Below are 24,935 nucleotides of genomic sequence, written 5' to 3' on the forward strand. Positions count from 1 at the left end.
ATAACCAGTAATTTACAAAACTAAAACCCAGAAAAGGCCATTAAATCTATGAAAATGCACATCACCAGGAAACAGGCAACATATTCATATAAAAGGAGATAAATTATTTTGGAAATCAAATCACCAACAACCAGAAATTTGACATCAAGTACATCTGGTGGTGTGGAGAAACTCCTCCTCTGCTAGTGAGTGTGTTAATTAGGAAATTCAGTAGGTAAAGCAACTTGACATTGCATAACAATATACAAAATGTAATTTGTATTATTTCTACACTACCTAAAAATATGGCGATATAATTTCTATACCACATAAAAATAACACTTAGGAAGATCTACCTTAGGTAAATTATCACATATAATTACAAGGACACATATAAAAGGTTTTGAATGCAGCATTGTTTATAGTAAAACACTGGAACTAATCCAAATACTCCCCAATAGAGAAATACATCAATAAAATATGTTCTTATGACAGACTACATATGTAGGTATATATAGGTATATAAAAATTTATCTTGAATCTGTTAGTGTTGAATTTAAAAATTGCAGAAGTGTTAGCATATTTACTATGAAATCATTTATATAAAATAAAAATAGATGCACAAAACAATACTCTGTCTCAGTATATAATGCACATGCACACACAAAAACATCCACAGAAAATGCACTACATCCACGATGCTAGGGAGGAGAAAGAAATTAGGATTTGGGGTTTGAATCTGAAAGGGACTTCTTCACTTGAAGTATTTATTTCTTCTATTTAAAAGTACTTGCTGCAGGGTCAAGACCCTTCAGGATGTCTGTTCTCACTAGTTCTATTAAACATTACACTGGAGCTTTTAGTCAGGGCTGTTAGGGAACAAAAAGAAATAAAAGGCATCCAAATTAGGAAGGATAAAACTATACTGATACATGAAATGATTTTATGTAGAGAAAATCTTAAGGAACCATGAACAAACTACTAGACCTAATAAACAAGTTCAGTAAGATTGCAGGATACAAGATCATTATTCAAAAATCAATTGCTTTCTATACACAATGAAAATTCTGAAAAGTTAATTCCATGCACAATAGCATCAAAAAAATAAATGTTTAGGAATAAACAAAAAAGTACATCACTTCTACTGCAGAAATTATGAAACACTCTTAAAGAAGAGCTAAATAAATGGAAAAGCATTCCATATTCATGGATCAGAAGATTTAATATTGTTAAGATGGTAATACTCACCAAATTGATCTATGGATTCAGTGTAATCTCTATTTTTCCTCTGACTCCCCACCCCTAACCTCCAGAAATTAAAATCTGATCTTAAATTGATATGTAAACATAAAGGACCCAGAATAACCATAACAGTCTTGAGAAAGAATTTTAAAATGTGGATGACTCACACTTCTCCACTTCAAAACTATAATATACAAAACTATACAAAGCTATAATAAGACACTCGTATAAGTGTAGCTATGTAGTTGAATGGAATAGAACTGAGAGTCTGAAATGAACCCTTATATTTGTGGTCAATTGATTTTAACAAAGGTTTCAAGACAACAGTGAAATAATAGTCTTTTCAATGAATGTTGCTGAATCAATGGATATCTACCTACAGAAGAATGAACATGGATCTCTACCTCATGCCATTCACAAAAATGAAGCCAAAATTGGTTATAGACAAAATGTAAGCTAAAACCAGAAAACTCTTAGAAGAAAACACAGGCATATATCTCCATGACCTTGAGCTAGGCAATAATTTATTACAAAAAACACCAAGAGCACAAGCAATAAAGAAAATTGATAAATTGGACTTCATCAAAATTTAAAACTTGTGCACTTCAAAAGACATAAGAAAGTGAAAAGATTACCCACAGACTGAGAGAAAATATTTGCAAATCAGACATTCAACAAAGGACTTGTAACCAGGACATATAAACACTTCCTGCAACTCAAAAAGACAAATAACTCAAAAAGATGAGCAAAGTATTGGAATAGAAATTTCTTCAAAACATATATATGGCCAATAAACATAGGGAAAAATGCTCAGCATCATTAGTCATTAAGGAAATGCAAATCAAAACCATGAGATAAGACTTCATGCTGACTAGAAGTGGAATAAAAAAAAGACAAAAAGACAAGTGTTCGTGAGGACATTGAGAAACTAGAACCCTCATATGTATTTGCTGGTGGAAATTTAAAATGTTGAAGGCACTTTGGGAAAATGCATAACAGTTTCTCAAAACATTAAACATAGGGCTGCTATATAACACAATTCCATTCCTAGGTATCTACACAGGAAAAATTAATGTCCACTTAGAGATTTGTACATGAATTTCATAACAGCATCAGTCATAATAGCCAAAAGAGTAAAACAACCCAAATGTTATCAGCTGATGAGTGCAGAAATAAAATGTGATCTATTGATAAAAGTGAAAAATTATTCAACCACAAAAAGAAACAAAGTGCTGATATATGCTACAATATGGATGAATTCCAAAACATGCTGAGTGAAATATACAGACACAAAAGACTGTATATCATATGACCCTTTTTATATGAACTGTCCAGAATAGGCAAATCAAGTCAAAGTAGATTAATGGTTGTCTGGAGCTGAGGATGGAAATGGGCTGTGACTGGAAATGGCATGAGGCTTCTTTTTGGAATGATGAAAATGTTCTGAAATCAGGTAATGGTGATGGTTGCACAGCTCTGTAAATATACCAAAAATTACTGAATTGTACACTTAGAGTGTGTGATATTTTTGTTATGTAAGTTACATTTCAATAAAGCTATTTTTATAAACCATTTGAAGCAAACATGGCAATATAAAGATGTTAATTCTGGGCTGGTTGGAATGCAGGTTTTTGCTATATATTCTATTTTTGCTATTTTTAATGTGTCTGAAGAACAAAATATTAAGACAGCATAAATTCCTGGGCCCTAATTTCAAATGAGACAGATGCATACATTTAAAGTCTTTTTATTATACTCTTACCTCTAGGTACTGACAGTTGCCGCCAGCCACAAAAGAAATGACTGGCTCCTTGTCAGAGCACTCTCCGTGAAGCCGACCAGGTTTACATAGGAAACCAACTCTATAATGCTTGACTCCTGGCATACACCAAGAATAACTAGACATATGAGGAAAATATTTAACATAAAAGAAACCAAAATATCCTGGAAGGGTGGATTCAGAGGAAATAGACAGATACAACATAGAGCACAAATGAATCTTTAAAAAAAAATCCCTAAAATATACACTTCTAGAGAGAGAAAAGAAAAGCTGCAGCCATGGAAAAATATCAGAAATCTATAATAAAAGGAATATCCAGAGAACAAAACAATTTCTGGAAATGAACTGCTAGAAATCTTGGAAAATAAAATATAATGAACAAAAAGATGGAAAATAGAGCAAAGATAACAAAATTAGATGATTAGTCCAAGAGGTTTAATATCCAAATGTATTTCCACAGAGCAAGAACTGAAAATAGTGGAAAGGAATATACAAAGAAATTATTTAAGAAAATTTCTCAGCCATGAAGAACACGAGTTTCTACATCAGAAGTTCTAGAACAGTTGTTGACAAATAAGAACAATCATCTTGATTGAATCTGAGAAAATAAAGAGCAAAAGAACATCTTAAAGTTATGCAGAGTAAAAGTGGGTTGCACAAACAGGATCAGAAAACAAATTGGTTTTGCATTTCTAGATGCTAGAATTCAGTGAAACAATGTCATCAGAATCCCAAAAGAAAAGTATAAAATTAGAACAAAGACACTTCAGACATGCAAACTTTGCTAGACAGTGGTTATATTTGTGACCAGCCAATAATTCTGAATTCCCTTTTTATATTGGGAAATCCCCACATTATGACCCTTGCTTTGACAAGGTTGAAGCCAGAACTCAATTGTCCAGCATCTATTGCAGAAAATATGTAGGCATATGACCTGGGCTCCTCCAGTCAGACACTTCCATGGAGACCTCAATTTGAGGAACTGCGAGGAAATCGAGTTTGTACAGGATCTGTTCCTGGAGAGGGTGGTGAGGGATTGGGCTTTCAGAGGCAATAGTGACATAAGTTCTGGTTCATAGTGTCCCTTGCTCAAGGTCTTTGGTGCCTTTGAACACAGGAGATATAGGAATACCTTAATATAGATTGTTGGATAATTTGGATATTGTTTCTGGATGCAGACTCCAAACCCTATTCCCCCGTCCTCTTGGAGATTCTGTGAGCTACTTCATAATCTCTAATGAAGCTCCCGAAGATGCTTCTGGTGGATGTGCTCACTGACACAAGGGCATAAACTAGGGAAGAAGAGAGATGGGTGGAATCAAGGGGTTTAACATAATATTGAGGGAAAGGGAATCCCCAGGATTATGGTTAACAAACCCCAGGATGCAGGCTCTGCAACAGTCTAAAGACTAGCCAATCGAGGTTTAAGAAAGTATACGGAAAGCCCCAGGCAGAACATTTCTAAAAGAGAAATCTGATTTAGTACCTGGTGTGGTTTATGTAGTTAGAAGAGGTGTACACTAGTGGAAATGAATTTGGGAATGAGTTAATGTGTATTAAGCCAAGCAAATGACATAATAAGAAAATTATTAAATATAGGATAGATACAATTTTGTACATGCAAGGCAGTGTAATCATAGCACACTACATGACTCAGCTGAGACTAATTTTACATGGTAAAAATTCAGACTTGATTTAACCATAAAGTTTTTGTATCTACATGACAGGCTGGGGCAGGGGAAGTCTCTGTGTTAGGATGAAACAGAACTTAACCCATGCCATTTGTGGTATGAGTGCCCACAATCTCTAAAACTGAAAAGTCTGCAAATACTAGGAAAATAAAGAAACAGCTAAAATATGTAGGAGTGATTTAGGAATGGGAATGAGGGAGACAGTGTATTAGTCAGGATTCTTTAGTTGCATACTATAGAATTCACTACTTTAAGGTAAAGAAGTGTTTTTTTTTAAGCATTAAAGTAATTTACATAATCTCTTGGAGAATCCAAGAATGAGGCTTATGTGCTACTCAAGCAATGTCTTCAAAATGTATTGACAATTCAGAGAAGCATATATTGGACGTTGCCTCCAAACTCAACAGCGTGGCTGTGTCTTGGCGATAAGGAGCTCAAGAAGGCTTCTGGCTCCTGCTGCTCTCGGCTTCAGGTACCACTGTGACTGCTAAGTGCCCCTGTAACAGAGGAAAGCAAATAGAGAAGACTACTGAGGTTCATATTACCATGCTCAACTTACTTTATGTCACAATGAAGTCATAATGTGATATTTAAGTTGCTAATGTGAAGGACATGTCCTCCCGGCAAGTAAAAGTAAAGGTCAAGTTCCAATATTTGTCATGATTTCATCTGTGCTCTTCCAACTATGTCACAATTTACTCTATGGTGTTCATGCCTGACACTTCCTGCCAGGAGTCTTTATATCTACATTCCTGGATGTTCCTAAATAGGAAATCTACACCAAATATTGGACTTTGGAGCACAAAGTATACAGAAAAAGTCACCTTTTTATCTTAACTTTTCCATGTAGCTTATCAAGAAGGGAATGTTGAAGCTTGTGAGGCAGAAACATGAAAATATCTTGGAGAGAGAGAAGCTGGCACATCTCATGGAAGGAATTTATTACTTTACATAAGTGCCCATTAGAGGTGAAAGGAATATTCTGGAGAGCTCTCACCTCAGCAATTTGTATTAAGCACCAAAAAAATGGCCCAAGCAAATAGTACTCATGGAATGTGGAAGACAGAGTCCTCACTAATATCTAGGATTGGTAGGGAAGGGTCCCTCAAGTAGGACCTATATCAGGAAGGCAGGGGTTATAACTTAGATAAGAGAAGTGAGGGAGAGCGAACGTAAGTCAGAGACAATGTCTTGGAGTATTTGCAGCCAAGGATTTGTGGAAGCAGCTATTGAAAGATACATTTGGGAAAACAAAGAGAAAAAGATGGTGACACAATCTTTTACTTTGCTCCCTCCAAAGTCCACTGAAGTGACAGTACTAGGATTTTTGTTTTAAGAAATGTTACAAAGAGAGCATACGGTAAAGGAAAGAAGATAGTAGTAAAATTTGAAAACAGATGGACACATAGAAACCAATTTATCAAACCCTAGAAAGTTGAATCTTAAACTGGCAGTGAGAAAAGCTAAGAAGGAACACAACTGTCCACAGAATCCAAAAGGCTTAGGATTTCATGGCACTGGCTTCCTCTGGATGTGGAAGGAGGCTAAGGAAGTTTTGTTGAAAGTCTATGAAGCAGTTGGAGCCTCGGACTCCCTCGCATTCTCTGGTAGCAGGATAAACTCCTCTCTCTTCTTGATGGAAAACCAACTTTCATTTTCTCGAGCAAGTCAAAAAGGGAGTCTCCGAACTGAGAACTTCCAGGAACCATCGGCAGTGTAGTTGTCATCGGGAAAACAAATTGATTTGGTGACCTTCACAAGTTGGATATTGGAAATTTCAGGATCTTCTTCCATGTAGTGGGGAAGCCAGGCCTGTCCCTTCCAGGAGGAGGATTGGAAGATCCTTCACTGTTGCATATGACCAGCTCTTAGAGATGCCAGTGTCGGAGTTTCACCCAGCCCCAGCCCCGCCAGATCACCATTCAGGGAAGCATAATCACCAAGCCTATCCTTACACCCAGTTTTGAATCAGCATTTTTTTGCTCTATACTCAAATATGAACCAACTACTAAGGATTATCAGACATTTGAGGAAAGCCTTACACCAGAAAGATAGAAAACAAAATGAAAAAAAAGATGTAAAAAGAAATTTCAAAGAAACAGACCATGCAGGGGGAAAAAAACACTTCAAAGCCATTGACATTTTAGTATTTTCAGAGAGATTAAAGAAGTGCTCCTGTGAAACAAGAACAGGACAATCAGACTGGGAGTTGGAAGGGTGGGGAAGGTACATATACACAAAAAAACTAAGGGATCAGAATGACCTGTTGGAAATTGAAATTTTGAAAGGGGAAATGAAAAAAACAGAACTGAAGGAGTTTGGAGAGGTAAAGATGAGGGGATTTTTCAAAAGAGAGAGTGTAGTGGTAAAGGGATAGAAAAGTGGGAGAAGAAAAGATACAAAAATTAAGGTCCAATCCATGAGGTCCAATATCCAAATAACAGGAATTAGAGTTAATGTGCATAGGAAAAATGTAGAGGAAGTCATCAAAGAAGTAACTTAAAAAAATGTCTCAAAACCAAAGCACCTGAATTTTGAGACTGAAAAAATTTAAGAACACTGGGACAGCAAAAAGCTTCTATGAAGAGAGAAAACACACAGCAAACAGGTCATACATGGAGGCCTGAGGACCAGTTCCATCTTCCTTATTCCTCACGCCATACACACAAGACAATAAAACAAATTAATAAAATAAACCAGTTAGAATGAAAGGTATAATTAAAATCAGAATTAAAGATAAAATTAATGTACAAAAAGGGAAAAACCATGAAGGAATACTTACCTGCCTCTGGACAGGGAAGCAACTTACTGAACATAAAGGACATGAAAGACATTACAAAGGAAAAGGTGAACAGCACCATAAGGCATTGGAATGTATGTCAAACACACTTTAAGTGAAATAGAATTAAAGTTATGAACTAAATGGCAAACTGGGAAAATCCTATGAGCCCATATTCATATGAGCAATATTTAAATTGTGAGGTCAGAGACCTTTTAGGAGCAAGAAGGTGTCTGTGAGCCAAGGATGAACAGAGATAAAGTGTAACCCCTGGAGCGGCATTTGGGAGGAAACAGCTTGGTTTGTAGCCGTCAGTTTCAGCAGAGAAGTGGGGGCAGAACCAGAAGGTGAGAGGGGGAGGAAATGCGTTTCTGGACGCAAACTATTTTCATGTATGTTTTCAACATGTTTAAAATTGAAATGAAGGTGAGAGGGAAGACGGTAGCTTAGGTCAGGAAAGAGAGTGATAACTGATGATTTAAGAGAGACAAAGATGACTGTGATATTTAATAGACTGTGTCCTGGAATAAGGGGGAGGTGTTGATTTAAGGAATTTAACAGAAGAGATACCCATGGAGAGAACAGAGAAAGTTCTAGAGATGGAGACACAAGCTGTTGAGTTAAATATACATTTTTCTAAGTTTCATTTTCTACTCCACTGATTAGGGGTAATAATAGTGCCGACTTCATAAACTAGCTGTGAGCTCTCAAAGAGATATTATATAGAAAGTGCTTAATAAAGGGCCTGGCAAAGTGAAGTGCTAAGTATAGGTGTCTCTTGCAGTTCGTATTATATAAGGTATAAATTATAAGTGCTAAACAAGAACTACAAGAGGAGGAGGAAGAGATGGTGTTTTTTGGGTCAGTAAGGGAAGATATGGGACCAAGTTGATGTACTTGAGAAAGGGTGGAATTTAAGGACAAAGATGGAAGGGAAATATGGGAGAAATAATGGTGGAAGAGGAAGGCAGTTTAAAGTTGAATAGCATGAAGTGAAAGGGAAAATTTGAAGACATCAATAAGATAGTTAAATAATGTCCTGAGTTCAAAAATCTGTTTCAAGCATCCCATTCTCTTTCTAGCTTACACTTCCCAGGGTCCTAACAGAATTATTTGACCTAATGGAGAAATTCAGCCCACAAATCAAATACTCTTTCATTCTCCATCTCTACCCTCATGTTCTCATCTACTTTTTACGCAGGAAAATTTAATTATGCATGCTTATAATCACCATTTTGTCCCTCCATCCAGTCATCAGTACCCTTGTTTCTCTCTCCCTGAAATATACCTGCCTGGAAAAGCCCTAACCCTGCTGGAAGCTTATTCTTTAAATGCTCCTCCTCTATGGGGAATAATTCTGTCATTGGCCTGTGTGGAGTTGCCAATAGTAGTGCAAAGTATGGGGGAAAATACCACAAAGTTATATAGTATGAGTTAAGGGCTGATACCCTTGTAAGAGTGTGTCAAAACAAGGCACACAGCCTTCCCATTTCTTCAGAATTCCACAGAGAGAAATCCCTTTTTTGGGAGGAATCCTGGGCGTGTCTTGGGTTTTGTTCTAAGGGAGGGGCCCCTTCCCCCATTGCTCTTCCTTCGTATAGAGCTTGGTGACAGCAACTTTATCAGGAAAGGGACACACAGACTTGGGGAATCAAGTGTCCTAGAAGTCATGCCAACCATATACAGGAGTGTCTGGGAAGGCCAGCAGCCCTCTGCTTTAGGAGGCAGCTGGGGACCTCACGTTCCTTTGCACGTCCCCCAGCCATGGGAAGGAAGCCACTGTTCCCACAGGAATCTGAACTTGAGCATTTTCCATCCAACTGGGGGAATATCTAGGGTCATTTTTGGACAAGCTGCTCCTTTATAACAACCTAACCCCAAACTCTGAGTGTTCATTAGGTATATCTGGAATAGGAAGAGGGAGATGTTGTTCTTTAGAGTTTAAATAAATTGCATTTTCATACTCCCTAAGAATGAGCCAGATTGTCATCAACTCCCCCCACCCCCATTTATTACAATATGTCCTACAAAGACCTGGAGAAAGTTTCACCAGCTGTGACCCTCCATCTGTCCTCTGATGTTCAGGTTGAAAAAGGAGAAGAGTGTATTGATCCTCCTTATCCCACTTTTTGCAGATTCTTTGGTGCATGAGGGTCCAGCTAAGGCAGAGGTCACTTACTGCTCACTTCATGGGTCCCTGCCATTGGTATTCATGTCTGCAGCAAACACTGGTTTGACGCACTCTTACAAAAGCCACCAGCAGGGGTCACAGAGAGCAAGTCCTTCCTTTGCTATTTTTGCCCCAAACCCTAGACCCAAAGGAAGAAGGGATTATATTTAGTCAAAGAAGCCAAACTGGCAACCCCCCTGGGGGCAGTAGTAGCAGCGGAATGGGCCCCAGCCCCAGCTGCCCTTTATCTGAATGGACCGCCAATAAGGAAAGACAGGTGCTTGGGGACCACAGGAGGCATAGGGCAGGCAAGCTGATCTTTTGAAGTCTTATTTGGGAGACAACAGGGGGAGGAAAATTAAATGCCTGGACCTCTAAAGGGAATGGGATTACCTCGTCCTGGGAGCTACCCCTCACCCCATTTCCTTGGCCTGACTTTCACCTCCACATGGCTCTGTGCAGACCCCAGCACCAATGGTGCTTTGTGCCCAGACCACCGTGCTCTTTCCTCTGACACTTTCCTCCCATCCCGGCAGCTTTCCCAGGGAAATCTTTCCATTCCTAAGAAGGCCCTGACATATGTATTATCTTCAAACCCCACAAAACCTGGATCTGCTCTAGGTTTCTCACAAATTTCCAGAGAATTTGTCCTGAACCAGTAATTCACAAATTCCCAATTATTCTGTAAGGTGACTCCAAGTGGATTCAGAATCTCTAGGAAGTCTCTGATTTCATACACCAGCTTATGATAGGAGTAGGCATGTTTCGCCTCTTAACAAGTGAGTCTTTTATTCCTAGGTCTCTCATTCCTTTGAGGCTGCTTTCTGGGTCAAAGGACAGGCTTGCTTTCTCTGGCCCTTGCTAGTGGCTTTTGTAAGACTGTATCAAACCAATGCTTGCTGCAGACCTGAGCTCTAGTCTCTGTAACTCTGGCTGTGGAAGGAAGCCATTTTTTTGAGCTTACAAGTTTTTTTATTTTTAAAATATGATTTCAGATTTGTTGAGGGTTGGCGGTCCTCTTTTCCTTTTCTATTTTCTTATAAGAAATCTCAGAGAAAAAAATTCAGGCAAAACACCAATGTTTTGTGAGCGGATAACACTGAAAAGGATGCCACTTACTAGAACAAGGAAGGGTAGGTCAATTGAAAGAGCTGGTTGGATAGCTGATTGGATTCAGTTGTGATTAGACTGGGGATGATGGAATTGGGGTACAGCCGATTTGATTAGAATTTTGAAGAGACATAAATCTTGATCAGCAGTTTGTTTCATTTGGCGAGGTTCTCTTGAGAAGAGAGAGTATATGTTTTCTTGAGAGAAAATAATCGCTAATTTTATCCTAAACAACTACCAGAGGAGATCTCACTGAAAAGATCATATTTAAGCTCAGCCTTGAAGGGGTAGGGGAGCTGCCTATGTGTAAAGAGCGTCAGGTAGGAGGAGGATTGCAGGCTTTTCTGAGACCCAGCCAGGAATAGGAGAAAGCCCGGGCGGCCCAGATCATGCAGGGACGTTCAGAACATTTGGAGGATTCTAAGTAGGACAGAGTCAGTATGTCCAAAGTTTAAGGTGAAAGCACATTATTTGTAGAGGGGAAAAACTAGGAAATTATAAGAAAGGACCACTTGATATGCTAATGAGAGAGTTTGCTGATGTATCTGTTTTTCTACCTTAAACAAGAGAATGTTTCTCTTGTTTCACTGCTAAGGACACTTGCTATTTGTTTTTACATTGAAACACTTTATCTTACTGTAGAAATTTTTCTGAATGGTTTTCAAGTAAAGAGTTTTCAAATCATGAATGAATGTTCAATTTTATGAAATCATTTTTTGGTACCTATGAGATGATGTTATTTTTCATTTCCTTCATTAATATTCTGATTATATCATTAGATCTTGTGATGCTGAATCATCCTTGCATTCCTGAGATACAGTCTATTAGATCATGATGTATTATTCTTTTAGCATTTTGCTTTATTGGTTAGGTAATATTCTATTTAGCTCTAGAAAATTGTCTTCTTATCTGTTTAAAATGTTGATGTCAGATGCTCATAACATTCTCTTGAGATTTAGAAAAATTCTCTACTATATTACTAGATCTGTGCACTGTTTAATTCCTAGTATTGTTTATTTCTACTTTCTAGCCTTTCTTATCAGTTATGCTCATGATTTGTTGCATTTCTTAGTCTCTTCAAATGACATTTTTGGCCATCGTCCTTCTATTTTGTATGTATTATTTTTCATTAATTTCATCTTTATTCTTTCTTATTTCTTTACTCCTCCTCCTTCCATTTCCTAGCTTCTTCAATCAAATGTTTAGTTCATTTGTTTTCATTCTTGCATTTTCTTTTAATACAGTGAAATATGTCTCTTAGTCTTCAGTGCTTCTCACTCGAAACTATGCTTTTAAATAAACATATGAAAATTTTTGAAAATCATAACCGCCAGATGAATGATCACAATTAGCTATTCTGATGGCTGTGTAACCAGCACCCAGATTCCAAACAAAATATTAACGTTTCTTCAGAGAACCCCTGATGTTCCCACTCACAACCTCTCTTTCTCAAAGGTAACCACTTCTCTAACTTCTAACATAGATTACTTTACCTCCTTCTTTATATATACTTATATAAAAAGATGAAATTTCATGTAAAATTGGAATAACGGATTTGATATTCTTTTAGGTCTGGATAATATTGCCCAGTATTATGTTTGCAAAATTATCCCTATATGTTCATGCAATTTGCAGTGCTCTATTGTATTCCATTGTAGGGACTGTACCACAATGTATGTCCATTCTACTGTTGATGGACATTTGGGTTGTCTCCAGTATTTGCTACTAGAAATAATATTGTTGTGAGCATTAATGGAGGTGACTTTCCATGCACAGCTATACAGATTACCTAGACATGTGGTAACAGTTGAATCATAGCACATGTGTATGTCCAGTCTTACACATGCAATAGTTCAATTTTAATAGATACTGTCCAAATAGTTCCCCAAAGAATGATTTCCATTCTCTCTATGAGGGTATGAGAATTCCCATTCTACATCAACACCACATCCTATATTGTCAATTTTATAAAAATTTTAGCCTTTCTTTGAGTGTGAGATAATATCCCATGGTGGGATCCCATGGTATTTTACTTGTACCCCTGAATAACTTTCTCCAAACATTAATGTTCAAGCTTTTGTATTCTTTCTTCTAGGTTTTGTTTTAAACACTGTCCTGGAGACACTGCATTTGGAAGACCGAACACCCAGGACTGGGTGAGTCAGGAGGCCTCAGAGAACAAACCCCAGTGCCAGCTGAGGAACACCACAGAGTTGCACGTTCAGCCTCCTGTACCAGCTTCTGCCCAGAGGGCAGTCTCCTGGGGAAGCAGCAGGCCCCAAAACATCATCTCATTTACACCACAGTCCACGGGTGGTTCCTGCTGACTCAAAGACACTCACACCAATTTTGGAACAATAGCATTTTCCACCATGCTCAACCATCCAGACCATACCTGAAGACTTGAGAGTTTGTTTGTTCTTCATAATGGAAGCCATGATGTCTCAGGCTAACTGTACCCAGAACCCAAGTTGTAGAATCATGACCTTCTACCCAACTGAAGAAGAGTTTAATGATTTTGAGAAATACATTATTTATATGGAATCTCAAGGTGCACACCGAGCAGGTGTGGCCAAGATAATCCCCCCCAAGGGCTGGGAAGCCAGGAAGACATACAATGACATCGGTGACATCCTAATCCCCAGTCCCCTCCAGCAGGACGTCTTGGGCAGGGCTGGTGTGTTCACTCAGTACTCCAAGAAGAAGAAGGCCATGACGGTTGGGGAGTATCGTGACCTGGCGAACAGTGCTAAATATCAGGCACCCCCACACTCAGATGTTGACGATTTGGAGCGAAAATTCTGGAAAACCCGGCTCTACAGTTCACCGATCTATGGCGCTGATGTCAACGGCTCCTTATTTGATGCAAACACCAAGCAGTGGAACCTCAGACACCTGGGAACCATTCAGGACCTGCTGGAGCAGGAGTGTGGGGTGGTCATCGAAGGCGTCAACACACCCTACCTGTACTTTGGCATGTGGAAGACCACGTTCGCGTGGCACACTGAGGACATGGACTTGTACAGTATCAACTATGTGCACTTTGGGGAGCCCAAAACGTGGTACGCGGTGCCCCCGGAGCATGGCTGGCGCCTGGAACACCTGGCCAAGGAGCTCTTCCCGGCCAGTGCCCACAGCTGCGGGGCCTTCATGCGGCACAAGGTGGCCCTCATGTCTCCCACTGTCCTCAGGAACAACAGGATCCCCTTCAGTCGCGTCACGCAGCAGGCTGGTGAGTTCATAGTGACATTTCCGTACGGGTACCATGCTGGCTTCAACCACGGCTTCAATTGCGCGGAGGCCATCAACTTCGCCATGCCGCGCTGGATCGACTATGGCAAAGCGGCCTCTCAGTGCAGCTGCGGGGAGGCCAGGGTCAGCTTTCCCATTGATGTCTTCGTGCGCACCCTGCAGCCTGAGCGCTATGAGCTCTGGAAGCGCGGGCAGGACCGGGAGGCAGTGAACCATGTGGCTCCTGCGGACGCGGGCAGCCAAGAGCTGGGCACCTGGAAGGAGTTGTGGGCGACCAGGAGAGCCGCGCTGGGCCTCCGGGACCTGCCACCCCGCCGTTCACTGAGCCCTGCCAGGCAGGTGGCCGTGGGGCGAAGGGGCCACCGCCGTGCCACTAGGCTGCCTGCATCTCGGCACTGCATGCGGGCGTCTGATCCTACCTCTGTGGCTCAGGGCGGGGATGCCGCTTGTCGGTCCCTGGAGCACGGCTCAGCCCTGCTGACAACCCAGGGCCCATCTGACCTGGGTCTCCACCCAACTGGCAGGCGTGGTCCTGGCCGTCGTCCTCGGGAGCAGGGGACTCAGGAGCTGACTGACCAGGCCCCGGCCAAGAGGCGCCTCTTGCTCAGCACAGCATTAGCAGCTCAGGATCCCGACGCTCAGGCCCTTTCTCCAGATGGACCCTCACTGGACAACCCTGCACCACCGAGCCCTGCGTCCCCGCATTCTGCTCAGGCTTCCGGGTGCTGCAGTGTCCCTGCACCCTAAGCCCGGGGGGGTGTTTTGGTAGCCCGCTTCTCTTACACGTGGAGGCTCCCTAAGTGTGGGCACGTGTACACCTCAGAGCCTTCACAACGTGCGGTGCTGCCATGGGACCTGCTGAGTCCATATTACTGATGAAAACAGCTTATTTTTCCTCCCAGACACCACTATCTCTTTTGACACTGGATGCTTGTCTCTGCAAGTGGTGGTAGAGCAGCTTCTTCAAGCAACTCTATTCAAGCTCTATTTTACTTCATGTCAACACCCTCAATTTGGACCACTCTTCTCAATAAAAAATCCCCATATCCAGCTGTTACTTCATGTCTGATGAGTTTTTGCCATACTCAATCTTGGAAAAGCAAAGGACATTCATAATGAAAATTATATAAAGATAGAATGACCTTTGTTCTTGCTGCCATGATCTTCCAGGCCTCATTTGTTCTTCTTTTCCCAATTTCAATAATTGTGACATTAGACTATTCATTTGGGATTGTTCTTCCTTCTTTAATTATGCCTGGGTTGCTATATACTTTCCTCTTAAGACTGCTTTTGCTGCATCTCACAGAAGTTGGGGCTTTGTGTTGTTGTTGTCATTTGTTTCCATATATTGCTTGATCTCTATTTTAATTTGGTCATTGATCCATTGATTATTTAGGAGCATGTTGTTAAGCCTCCATGTGTCTGCGAGCCTTTTTCCTTTCTTTGTACAATTTATTTCTAGTTTTATGCCTTTGTGTTCTGAAAAGTTGGTTGGTAGGATTTCAGTCTTTTGAATTTACTGAGGCTCTTTTTGTGGCCTGGCATGTGGTCTATTCTGGAGAATGTTCCATGTGCACTTGAGAAGAATGTGTATCCTGTTGCTTTTGGATGTAGAGTTCTGTAGATATCTATTAGGTCCAGCTGTTCTAGTGTGCTGTTCAGTGCCTCTGTGTCCTTACTTATTTTCTGTTTTGTGGATCTGTTTTGTGGATCCTTTGGAGTGAGTGGTATGTTGAAGTCTCCTAAAATTGCCTCCTTTAATTCTGTTAGTATGTGTTTCATATATGCTGGTGCTCCTGTGTTGGGTGCATATATATTTATAATGGTTATATCCTCTTGTTGGACTGATTCCTTTATCGTTATGTAATGTCCTTCTTTATCTCTTGTAACTTTCTTTGTTTTGAAGTCTATTTTGTCTGATACTAGTACTGTAACACCTGTTTTTTTCTCCCCATTGTTTGCATGAAATATCTTTTTCCATCTCTTGAGTTTTAGTCTGTGCATGTCTTTGGGTTTGAGGTGAGTCTCTTGTAAGGAGCATATAGATGGGTCTTGCTTTTTTTATCCATTCTCTTACTCTGTGTCTTTTGATTGTGCATTCAGTCCATTTACATTTAGGGTGATCATTGAAAGATATGTAGTTATTGCCATTGTAGGCTTTAGGTTCGTGGTTAGCAAAGGTTCAAGGTTAGCTTCTTTAGTATCTTACTGTCTAACTTAACTTGCTTATTGAGCTATTATAAACACTGTCTGCTGATTCTTTATTTCTCCCTTCTTATTTCTCCTCCTCCATTCTTCATATGTTGGGTGTTTTGTTCTGTGCTCTTTTGTGTTTCCTTTGACTGCTTTTGTGGGTAGTTGATTTTATTTTTCGTGTTTAGTTAGTATTTGGTTGGTCTGCTTTCTTTTCTGTGATTTTATATTCTCTGGTGACATTTCTCTGGGAGCCTTAGGAGTGCTCCCATCTAGAGCAGTCCCTCTAAAATACCATGTAGAGGTGGTTTGTGGGAGGCAAACTCCCTCAATTTTGCTTTTCTGGGAATTGTTTAATCCCTCCTTCATATTTAAATGATAATCCTGCTGGATACAGTATTCTTGGTTCAAGACCCTTCTGTTTCATTGCATTAAATATATCATGCCATTCTCTTCTGGCCTGTAAGGTTTCTGTTGAGAAGTCTGATGATAGCCTGATGGGTTTCCTTTGTAGGTGACCTTTACCCTCTGTCTAGCTGCCTTTAATACTCTGTCCTTGTCCATGATCTTTGCCATTTTAATTATTATGTGTTTCGGTGTTGTCCTCTTTGGGTCCCTTCTTTTGGGACTTCTGTGTGCTTCTGTGGTCTGAGCACCTATTTCCTCCCCCAGTTTGGGGAAGTTTTCAGCAATTATTTCTTCAAAGTCATTTTCTAGCCCTTTTTCTCTCTCTTCTTCTTCTTCTTGTACCCCTATAATGCGAATATTGTTCCATTTGTATTGGTCACACAGTTCTCTTAATATTCTTTCATTCCTGGAGATCCTTTTATCTCTCTCTGCATCAGTTTCTCTGTGTTCCTGTTCTCTGGTTTCTATTCCATTGATGGCCTCTTGCACCTCGCCCATTCTGCTTTTAAGTTCTTCCAGATATTGTTTTATTTCTGTGTTCTCCCTCCCAACTTTATCCATCAGCTCTTGCATTTTTCTCTGCAGCTCCATAAACATGGTTATGACCTTTATTTTGAATTCTTTTTCAGGAAGATTGGTTAAATCTATCTCCCCATGTTCCCTCTCAGGTGATGTCTGTGTGATCCTGGTCTGGATCAAATTCTTCTGCCTTTTCATGGGGATATAAGTACTCATGAGCAGTTGACGCACATATTAGCTGGGAGAAGAAAGTCCTTTCCCGCTTGCTCTTCGCCTTCCTCTACTGCGAGAACAGCAACCCCTAGCGGCTTGTGCTGGGCAGCTGCGTGTCAATGGGTCTCTGAGTCGGCCTGGGCAGCTGTTGGGGGGAGGCTGTGCACAGCTGCTGTGGGCCTGGCTGGTCTCAGGCTGCTGTCCCGCTATGGCGGGGCTGTGCCAGAGGGGGAACAGGCGGGAGGCTGTTTGTCCCTATGAGGGGCCTCAGAGCTGCCCTTCGGCCCAGGGTGTTAGGGCACCTGGAGTTCCTTGGGATTCCCAGCTGCTGGGCTGAGTGTGCTGGGATGCTTCCATCCATCTTTGAGGCTCCTGTCCCTTTAAGACTTTCAAAAAGCACCCACTTTTCTTTTGTCCCAAGAGTGCCAGCTGTGGGAACCCGCTCCCAGGTTTTACGGTTCCATTTCTCTAGTATCCAGCACACCACACACTGTGCGCCTGCACATCCCAGTGCAGATGACCAGGATAAATAAGGGTATTTAGCAGTCCTGGGCTCCCACGCCTCCCCTGCTCCAACTCCTCTCCTCCTGCCGGGGAGCTGGTGTGGGGGGTGCGCTCAAGTCCCACCAGGCCGCGGCTGTCTTACCCTCTTCATGAGGCACTCGGTTTTCGCAGGTGTAGATGTAGCCTGGCTGTTGTATTATAGCTTCTGGTCTCTCTTTAAGAATAGTTGTATTTGTTGTATTTTCAAAAATGCATATAGTTTTGGGAGGAGATTTCTGCTGTCCTATTCATGCTACCATCTTGGCTCATCCCTCTTCTCAGCTAGTATTTTTATATTTTTAAATATTTTTCATGTCTATGCTCCTGATGGTTCCTTACAACATACCAGTGAAGTCAATGAAGACGTGTATTCTTGTCCTTGCTGGACAGGTGAGAGCAGGAAGCATAGAAGGGTTGAGTGTCTGCCAAGTCCTCCAGCCAGTTACCCACTAAGTCACCTGGTCAGTCACCCACTAAGTCAGCCATCCAGGCCACCCAGCCAAGTCACCCTGCCAAGTCACCTACTAAGTCACCCACTTAAGCCAATCAGCTAAGATACCCATTAAGCCACCCAGCTAAACCCTCAGCTAAGTCATCCACTAAGTCACCCACTAAGCAACCCAGATAATCCACCCAGCCAGTCACCCAGCTAAGCCACTCAGCTGAGTTACCCATTAAGCCACACAGCTGAACCCCCCAACCAAGTATTTCACTGTCACCCTCTAAGCCACTCAGCGAAGGCCCCCAGCTGTCACTCAGCTGTCACCCAGCTGTGGAGCTGGCACTTGAGCCCAGCTCTTCCAGCCCAGTGCAGTGCTCCCCCTGGTCAAGTTCATATCACTCTCCTGGAATAAACAAGGACCCCCCCAAGTCCTCTATCGAGTAGTGTCTAAATGTCAGGAGGAAGTGCTATTTCTTTCCAGAATAAACAAATCATAGTAGGAGGAATATGGGGCTCAAATCCAGGAAACTCGGAGTCTAGTTCCAGGCCTGCTCCTGTTACTGTGCGGCCCAACCCTTTGAAACCTTGGATGTAACACATTTCTTAATTTCCCCCCACAAACTACCGTGAATAGGTGGTGTGAAGCCCAGTTGCAAAGTAGTTTGCTCCAAGCCCCGACCCCGCATGTGTGAAAGCTGACACATGTCACGTCACCTCTCTGTGGCTGTCTTCATCTACACCAAGACCAGTGGGCTTAGGAGTTCTGGGAGGACCTCAGGGCTCTATCTGCTAAGCTTCAGAGCATCTTGTTCCTCGGCTGAAAGCTGAGGGAAGTAACCCCCATGGACAGGCAACCTCCTGCTGCTGGTTGGAAGGACGCCGGTGAGGGAATGAGGGATTCAGGGATGATGACGTGGTAACCAGCTTGGGGGGAACCTCAGGTGACACTTACACCTCACACGGCCTGTTCAGTCCTTTGAGGAGGAGAAGGTAGTCTGCCTCCTGGGCTCTGTCTGCTTTGGGCCTCATCCACTGAGCAGACAAGAAACCTTCCTGAGTTGCTTGACTCCTGCTGTCAGAAAGATCATCATGTAAAACCCTTGTGTTTCTGAGGGGAAACTGAGGCCCAGAAAAGTTAACTAACTTGCTCAAGGTCACACAGTAGGTTAATAGGGAACCAGCAGAACCTACTCCAGATGTAGGTGTTCTGACAAAGATTACTGCCCACCATCCAGAACCTTCTCTGGTCTTTCCCTTCTTGCAGTTAAATTGCCATTGAAAGGAGCAAAGCTGCAACAATATTGAGACAACTCCATTCAAGTGGCGTTTTGGACATGGGGTTTTGGAGGACTTCACGGTAACACTGTCCAAGGCTAACAACCCCAGCATAAGTCTTGGGGCTCTCAGAGCTCCCACGGCACCCCCAAGTGCTGTCTCCTCCTGGCACCCACAAACTGTGCCTAAGCCTGCACAGCCTGTGGCAGGGGCCAGCCCCTACTCCCTCCGGGACAAGGAATAGCCTGGGCTGAGGCAGCTGCAAGCACAGGGCAGAGAGAAGCGTGAGCAGGTCCCAGAGATGGAGCAGTGTTCCGCTGGTCATAACCAGGAAGGAGGGGGACCTCCTGACAAGTTTGGGAAGCAGTTACAAGCCACTGACTTGATTGTTTTCCTTTATCTCCATGTGTTGATACTTATTACTTGGCTTGTTATCTAAGGGTTATTTAATCTATGTTTTGTAATTACTTCCCTTCTATCTTTCCCTCAGATGGTCATGCTTTTTTATTTGCTTTGAAACACGGACCTACATTTTCACATGTGCAGGAGTCAATTATGCTGCCAGCTTTCCCATGGTGTACAGTGAAATGGCTCAGTCAGGGTCTGGATGCCTTGTCCCCCATCCTCACCCTGGTCTGGGAGCCCTCCCAGCCCTGAGCTTTCCCCACTCCTGCTCAGCTTGGACCCCAGAAGGCTGGGAGGCCAGGGAAAGAGGAAAGGCTTCCCCAGGAGGCCCCTGGTTCCCTAGGGGAAAAGGGTCTGTTGTGGGCATGGGTGGTAGGGATAAGACAGGCAGCATGGCGGCAAGTGTGGATGGCAGTGGTTTCAGGAATGAGACTTCATGGAGCTCAGTGTCTGAAGTACTTGATACACCACACGCATGTCTGCCTGGGCTGGGCCTTGGACAGGTGGAAACCACGTTCTCCAAGGGGGAACTGCATCAGGGCCTGATGAGTTCGAGGGCACTTGCAAGTTTAAGAGGGAAACTATTTAAAATCAGGCTTTACCAGAAAATCCAGGCCCTTCTGCTGCTATTCTTAGACAATCTCTCAGGTTTCTGTAGAGGGCACAGAGGGAGCAAGCATCCTGGCTGAGATCCAGATCTGGTTTTACCATTCATATGCTGGGCGAGGTTCGGCAGAGCACTCAACATTTCTGAACCCAGAGTGCCATTTAACACAGGGATGTTAATACCTCACAGGATTACTGCAGAGGTGCAATGCACTGAAGTGCAGATGACACTTGCTCTCTGATTTAGTAACTAGAAGATTAACAAAAGAGATCATTGATCTAGTTTAACACCTGCATTCTCAGTACTTGGTATCAACACAAGCAGCAGCAGACTCAGGTCATGCTGCCCTTGTTACCACTGTTCTCACTGTCTGAACCTAGGAATCAAAGAGATCTGGATGGCGGGGGACATTTGTCTGTGAAAGTGATTTTCAGGCTAATGTGCTAATAAATTTTGGTTTCTCCATTTGGTCATGTAGCACATGTTTATTAAGCTTCTGCTGTTGGAGGAGCCCCACAGCAGAGTTGGGAGCCCAGTCATGCCATGGGAGGCTCTGCGACTTGCAGGGCATGAGATGCAATGCCAAGACTCCCTGACCTGAGAGACAGGTCCACCTTTGTACATGGCCAGGAAGAGGCACCCAATCCAGACTGGGTCAGGGAGAGCCTCCCAGAGAGGGTGACGTCTGTGCTGGAGAAGCAGGGGAGGCAGAGGGAGGGCATGTGAAAGTCCCAAGGGCACAGTCCTTCATTCACTCAGTCATTCATTCACTCACTGATTCATTCTGCAAGTACTTATGAGAGCCTGCTGTGTGTTGGGTGCTGGGGATGTAGGGTGGTATAGAGCAAACCCTTGCCTCTGCCCCCACGCAGCTGGCTTCCTGGTTGGAAGAATGTACTGAGCATTTGGAATTCAGACACTGTTAGGTGCTCTGCAAATAAACTCCAATATATCAGTGCCTTAATGACTGAAAAATTCTTTTCTAATTTCTAATTTGTAATGAAAATTTCCAAATGTGTCCATTGAGTTCATTGGCAGAAGGCTGGCAGAAAGGGTGCCGGATCATGGAGGATGGCATTTTTGGGGCACGACATCCATCACAAGGCACATGGGTTGAGCACATCGACTTACCAGGGGGCTGGGAGGTCAGTCTAACCAGGTCCAGGAGGAGGACAAAAGAGGTTTGGTAAACATCTCTGCCTTAGGAAGAGGGACAAAAATCAAGACAACTAACATAATTTCAGTTTAGTGACAATTGCTGGGAAGAAAAGACTGACATAACAGTAAATGAATATCTGTGTGCATCATGGGACTCTCCGTGTGAGTGTCTGCAGATGACCATGTTGACGCGAGCCTATGTTCTTGCTCCTGAGTGTGTTTCTGTGTGTGACAGAACGACTGTGCATTAGGATGACTGTCACCTGCTTCTGTGTGAGTCAGGAGGCAAACCTCTGCTCTGGCAGGCCTGTCACACAGCTGGAGGGGACTGGATCCTGAAGGGTGACTGCCCAGAGTTGCAGGATGGGGCTGAGGGTTTGGGAATGTGTAGACTCTTTATTGAGTCCAATGGGTATTTGTCTCAAACAGGAATCTGGTCTCCACAACCCATGTCCCAAACTTGTGCCGTGGGGAAGCTGTCTACTTCCTTCTCCTGGGAAATCCCTATTGCAGCCAGAGGGCACTGCCAGGTTCAGGGAGCTGGTCTGGGTGTGCCTGGTGAGGGCCCAGGGGCCAGTGGGGTTGGCTCCCCTGACCTTCCCCACAAGCAGGCATAATCTGGGTGCCAAAACCCCGAAGTGCGCTTGTTAGTACTGTGATTTAATTGTGAGGGCCTCACTAAAACCATTCTGAACATAAGTGAGAAGTAACCCTTGACAGAGTAGGGGTGGCAGTCACCCCACATTGAATCCAGTCTGAACATTCAGAGAGCTGGAGGTGATTTCAGCTGAAGCTAAATGAAATGAGAGAAGCATATTCCTGAGGCTGACTCACACAGCACTGTATATGAAGCCTTAATGATGACAAACCAGTGATGGAGAAAATACAGTCCTTTCCTGTTAACCAGACAAGGATATACACATTCTCCCCGGACTGTGGAAGGTAATCTCCAAAGCTGTAGTTCACATCCCACCACTTTATGAATACTTGGACTGGAGCACAGCGCACAGACACACACACGAGCCCCTGCCCCAGAGCCGACCTTGCAGAGACCCAGCCTGGGCCGCCTCCCAGCAGGTGGAATCTCTCCTGAGGCAGAGACCATGGGTGGCTGGTGAGCTCTGTGGGGTGCAGCCAAGATGAAAGCCAGCGCAAAATGGAAAGCTCGCCTTTGTGCGGGGCCCAGAGTGGCAGATGCCCAACACTCCCCAGTCATTGCTCGGGCCTATGGGGACCCTGTGGGAGGTGGTTTGAGTCACATCAGAGATAAGCCCCCGGGGAAGTCTGTGTCTCTTCTCCTGAGATGCCATTTGCTATCCAGCCTCTGGGGGAGGGATGCACAGTCACTGTCATTTTCTGTGGTGACACCTGCTGGCAGGAAGGGTGTCAGGAGCACCTGACTTGGTGCCTGAAGACCTGAGCACCAGCCCTCGCTCCACGATGCCAGGCACGATGCCCTCCTCTCAGCCAAAGCTCCAGGCTCCCAAATGCACACGGGTGTCTGTAACGCCAGGGGGAAAATATTTTCCCAGCCTGGGGCAAAACACCTTTGAAACTGAAATCAGTCAAAGGGAGAAATTAAGTGGGAGAAACCCATTTATATAATTACAAGCAGTTGTCCATATCTGCTTGCCCATGTCTCTGGTGACCCAGCTGCCAAAAGGGACCCCACCCAACCTCTCAGGTCCAGATATGCCCCCCTCCCCAGTGTAATCACCTATTGATACGGAGATGGACTACTTCTTCCCACCGGAAACACCTATTTTAATGGAGAGGCACTAAGGCCAGGCAAGAGATTCTGGAAATATTGCAATTTTACCCACAGTACACCCCTCCAGAAATCTCTCCTCACAATCTACTCACTCCCCTTCTTCTGCAATGGTCCTTGGGTGAGAAAACTGAAGCCCTGTAACCAGACTAATAATATACATTAACAACAGCAGTAACATCATAATAATCCTCAAGCTGAAGGATTCAGCTAGGTCCAAAGTCCTATGCTGGTTAAGTCCAAAGCTCATCCATTCCACAGGTGGTCGGTGGGAACAGGTAGGGAGTTCAGAGCAATCACCAGGCAGCAGCTGTATCCGGGAGCCACGTCCAGGCCACAGGGCCTGTGGAAGAAAAAATAATCTTAAGGGCAATAAGATACAAGTTTTAATGACACCAGCATAGGCAAATCTTGTCTATCAGGTAGGATGCATGCAAGAGAGTGTTCCTGTGATAGGACAGTGGGAGGAATGGGTTCTCATCCTGGTCTAGTATATTAGACTTTCACTCCCCGACCTGTGGGCATTACAAGTGGGTAGATATATAGGGCTACGGGGCTACGGGAGGTACATGCGCTGGCCATAAAGATAAAGCAAAACTTTCCCATAAATGCTCTTATCTCCCAGATGTTTTTGGTACACTACTGTGATCTTTGGGGGCCACTCTGCTGTTACTACACGAATACACAGGAGGCCAGCTTCCAGGCCTTTTCCCCAAGATGCCAGAAGGCCCAGCCATCGCTGGTCCATGTGTCGAAATGTCCTGGGCCACATCCACTCAACAGAGTCTCCAAGGTTTAATGCAGTAGGGGCTGGCAGCAGGATGTTGCTCTGCTGGCCATATCCTGGCTTAAATAACTCCTCTTTGGTTTGTATGTATGTTTAGGAGAGGCAGCAAGGTGCGTGAGCATATCCACAGGGCTCAAAGCTCCTTTATGTGGTTTCTCATTCAAATGCCACAGCACTGTCCATAGGCGAGCTGACCAGCCCTGTAGATTATTGTTGTCTGACTTCAGGCCAGATTTCAACAAACCATTGTACCTCTCTATCATGCCTGCCCCAGTAGGGTTATATGGTATGTGAAACTTCCACTTTATCCTTAATTGCTGCACCCATTCTTGTAATGCATATCCAGTAAAATGGGTGCCTTGATCACTGTGAATCACCTGTGGCCTGTCATGGGCTGCAAAGAGATGCTCTATATCTCTTCTGGTGGTTTGCTGAGTGACATGACATACAGGAAAAGCAACCAACAGGCCAGTATCTGTGTCCACACGAGTCATGGCATACCGATATCCTTCTGATATGGGCAGAGGTCTAATATGGTCTATCTGCCACCTGAGAAGGGGTATCAGCTCCTTCACTATTGTCCCGTGTTGCTGTGGGACTCAGTGTAAATCCCT

General features: G+C 43.2%; 1 protein-coding gene across 1 annotated transcript; it reads left to right on the top strand.

Annotated features, from left to right (window-relative positions):
* The first annotated feature begins 13,035 nt into the window (after positions 1–13,035).
* Positions 13,036–14,750, top strand: LOC130680321 (lysine-specific demethylase 4D-like). Its single transcript, XM_057490644.1, has one exon. The coding sequence runs from the start codon at positions 13,179–13,181 to the stop codon at positions 14,748–14,750; it is 1,572 nt and encodes a 523-aa protein (XP_057346627.1). The 5' UTR covers positions 13,036–13,178.
* The last annotated feature ends 10,185 nt before the right edge of the window (positions 14,751–24,935 follow it).

This window comes from Manis pentadactyla, chromosome 13 (assembly GCF_030020395.1).
Source record: "Manis pentadactyla isolate mManPen7 chromosome 13, mManPen7.hap1, whole genome shotgun sequence".
NCBI lineage: Eukaryota > Metazoa > Chordata > Mammalia > Pholidota > Manidae > Manis > Manis pentadactyla.

Coding starts and splice junctions, on each gene's coding strand:
- LOC130680321 (XM_057490644.1), top strand. CDS start 13,179: ATGGAAGCCATGATGTCTCAGGCTAACTGTACCCAGAACCCAAGTTGT.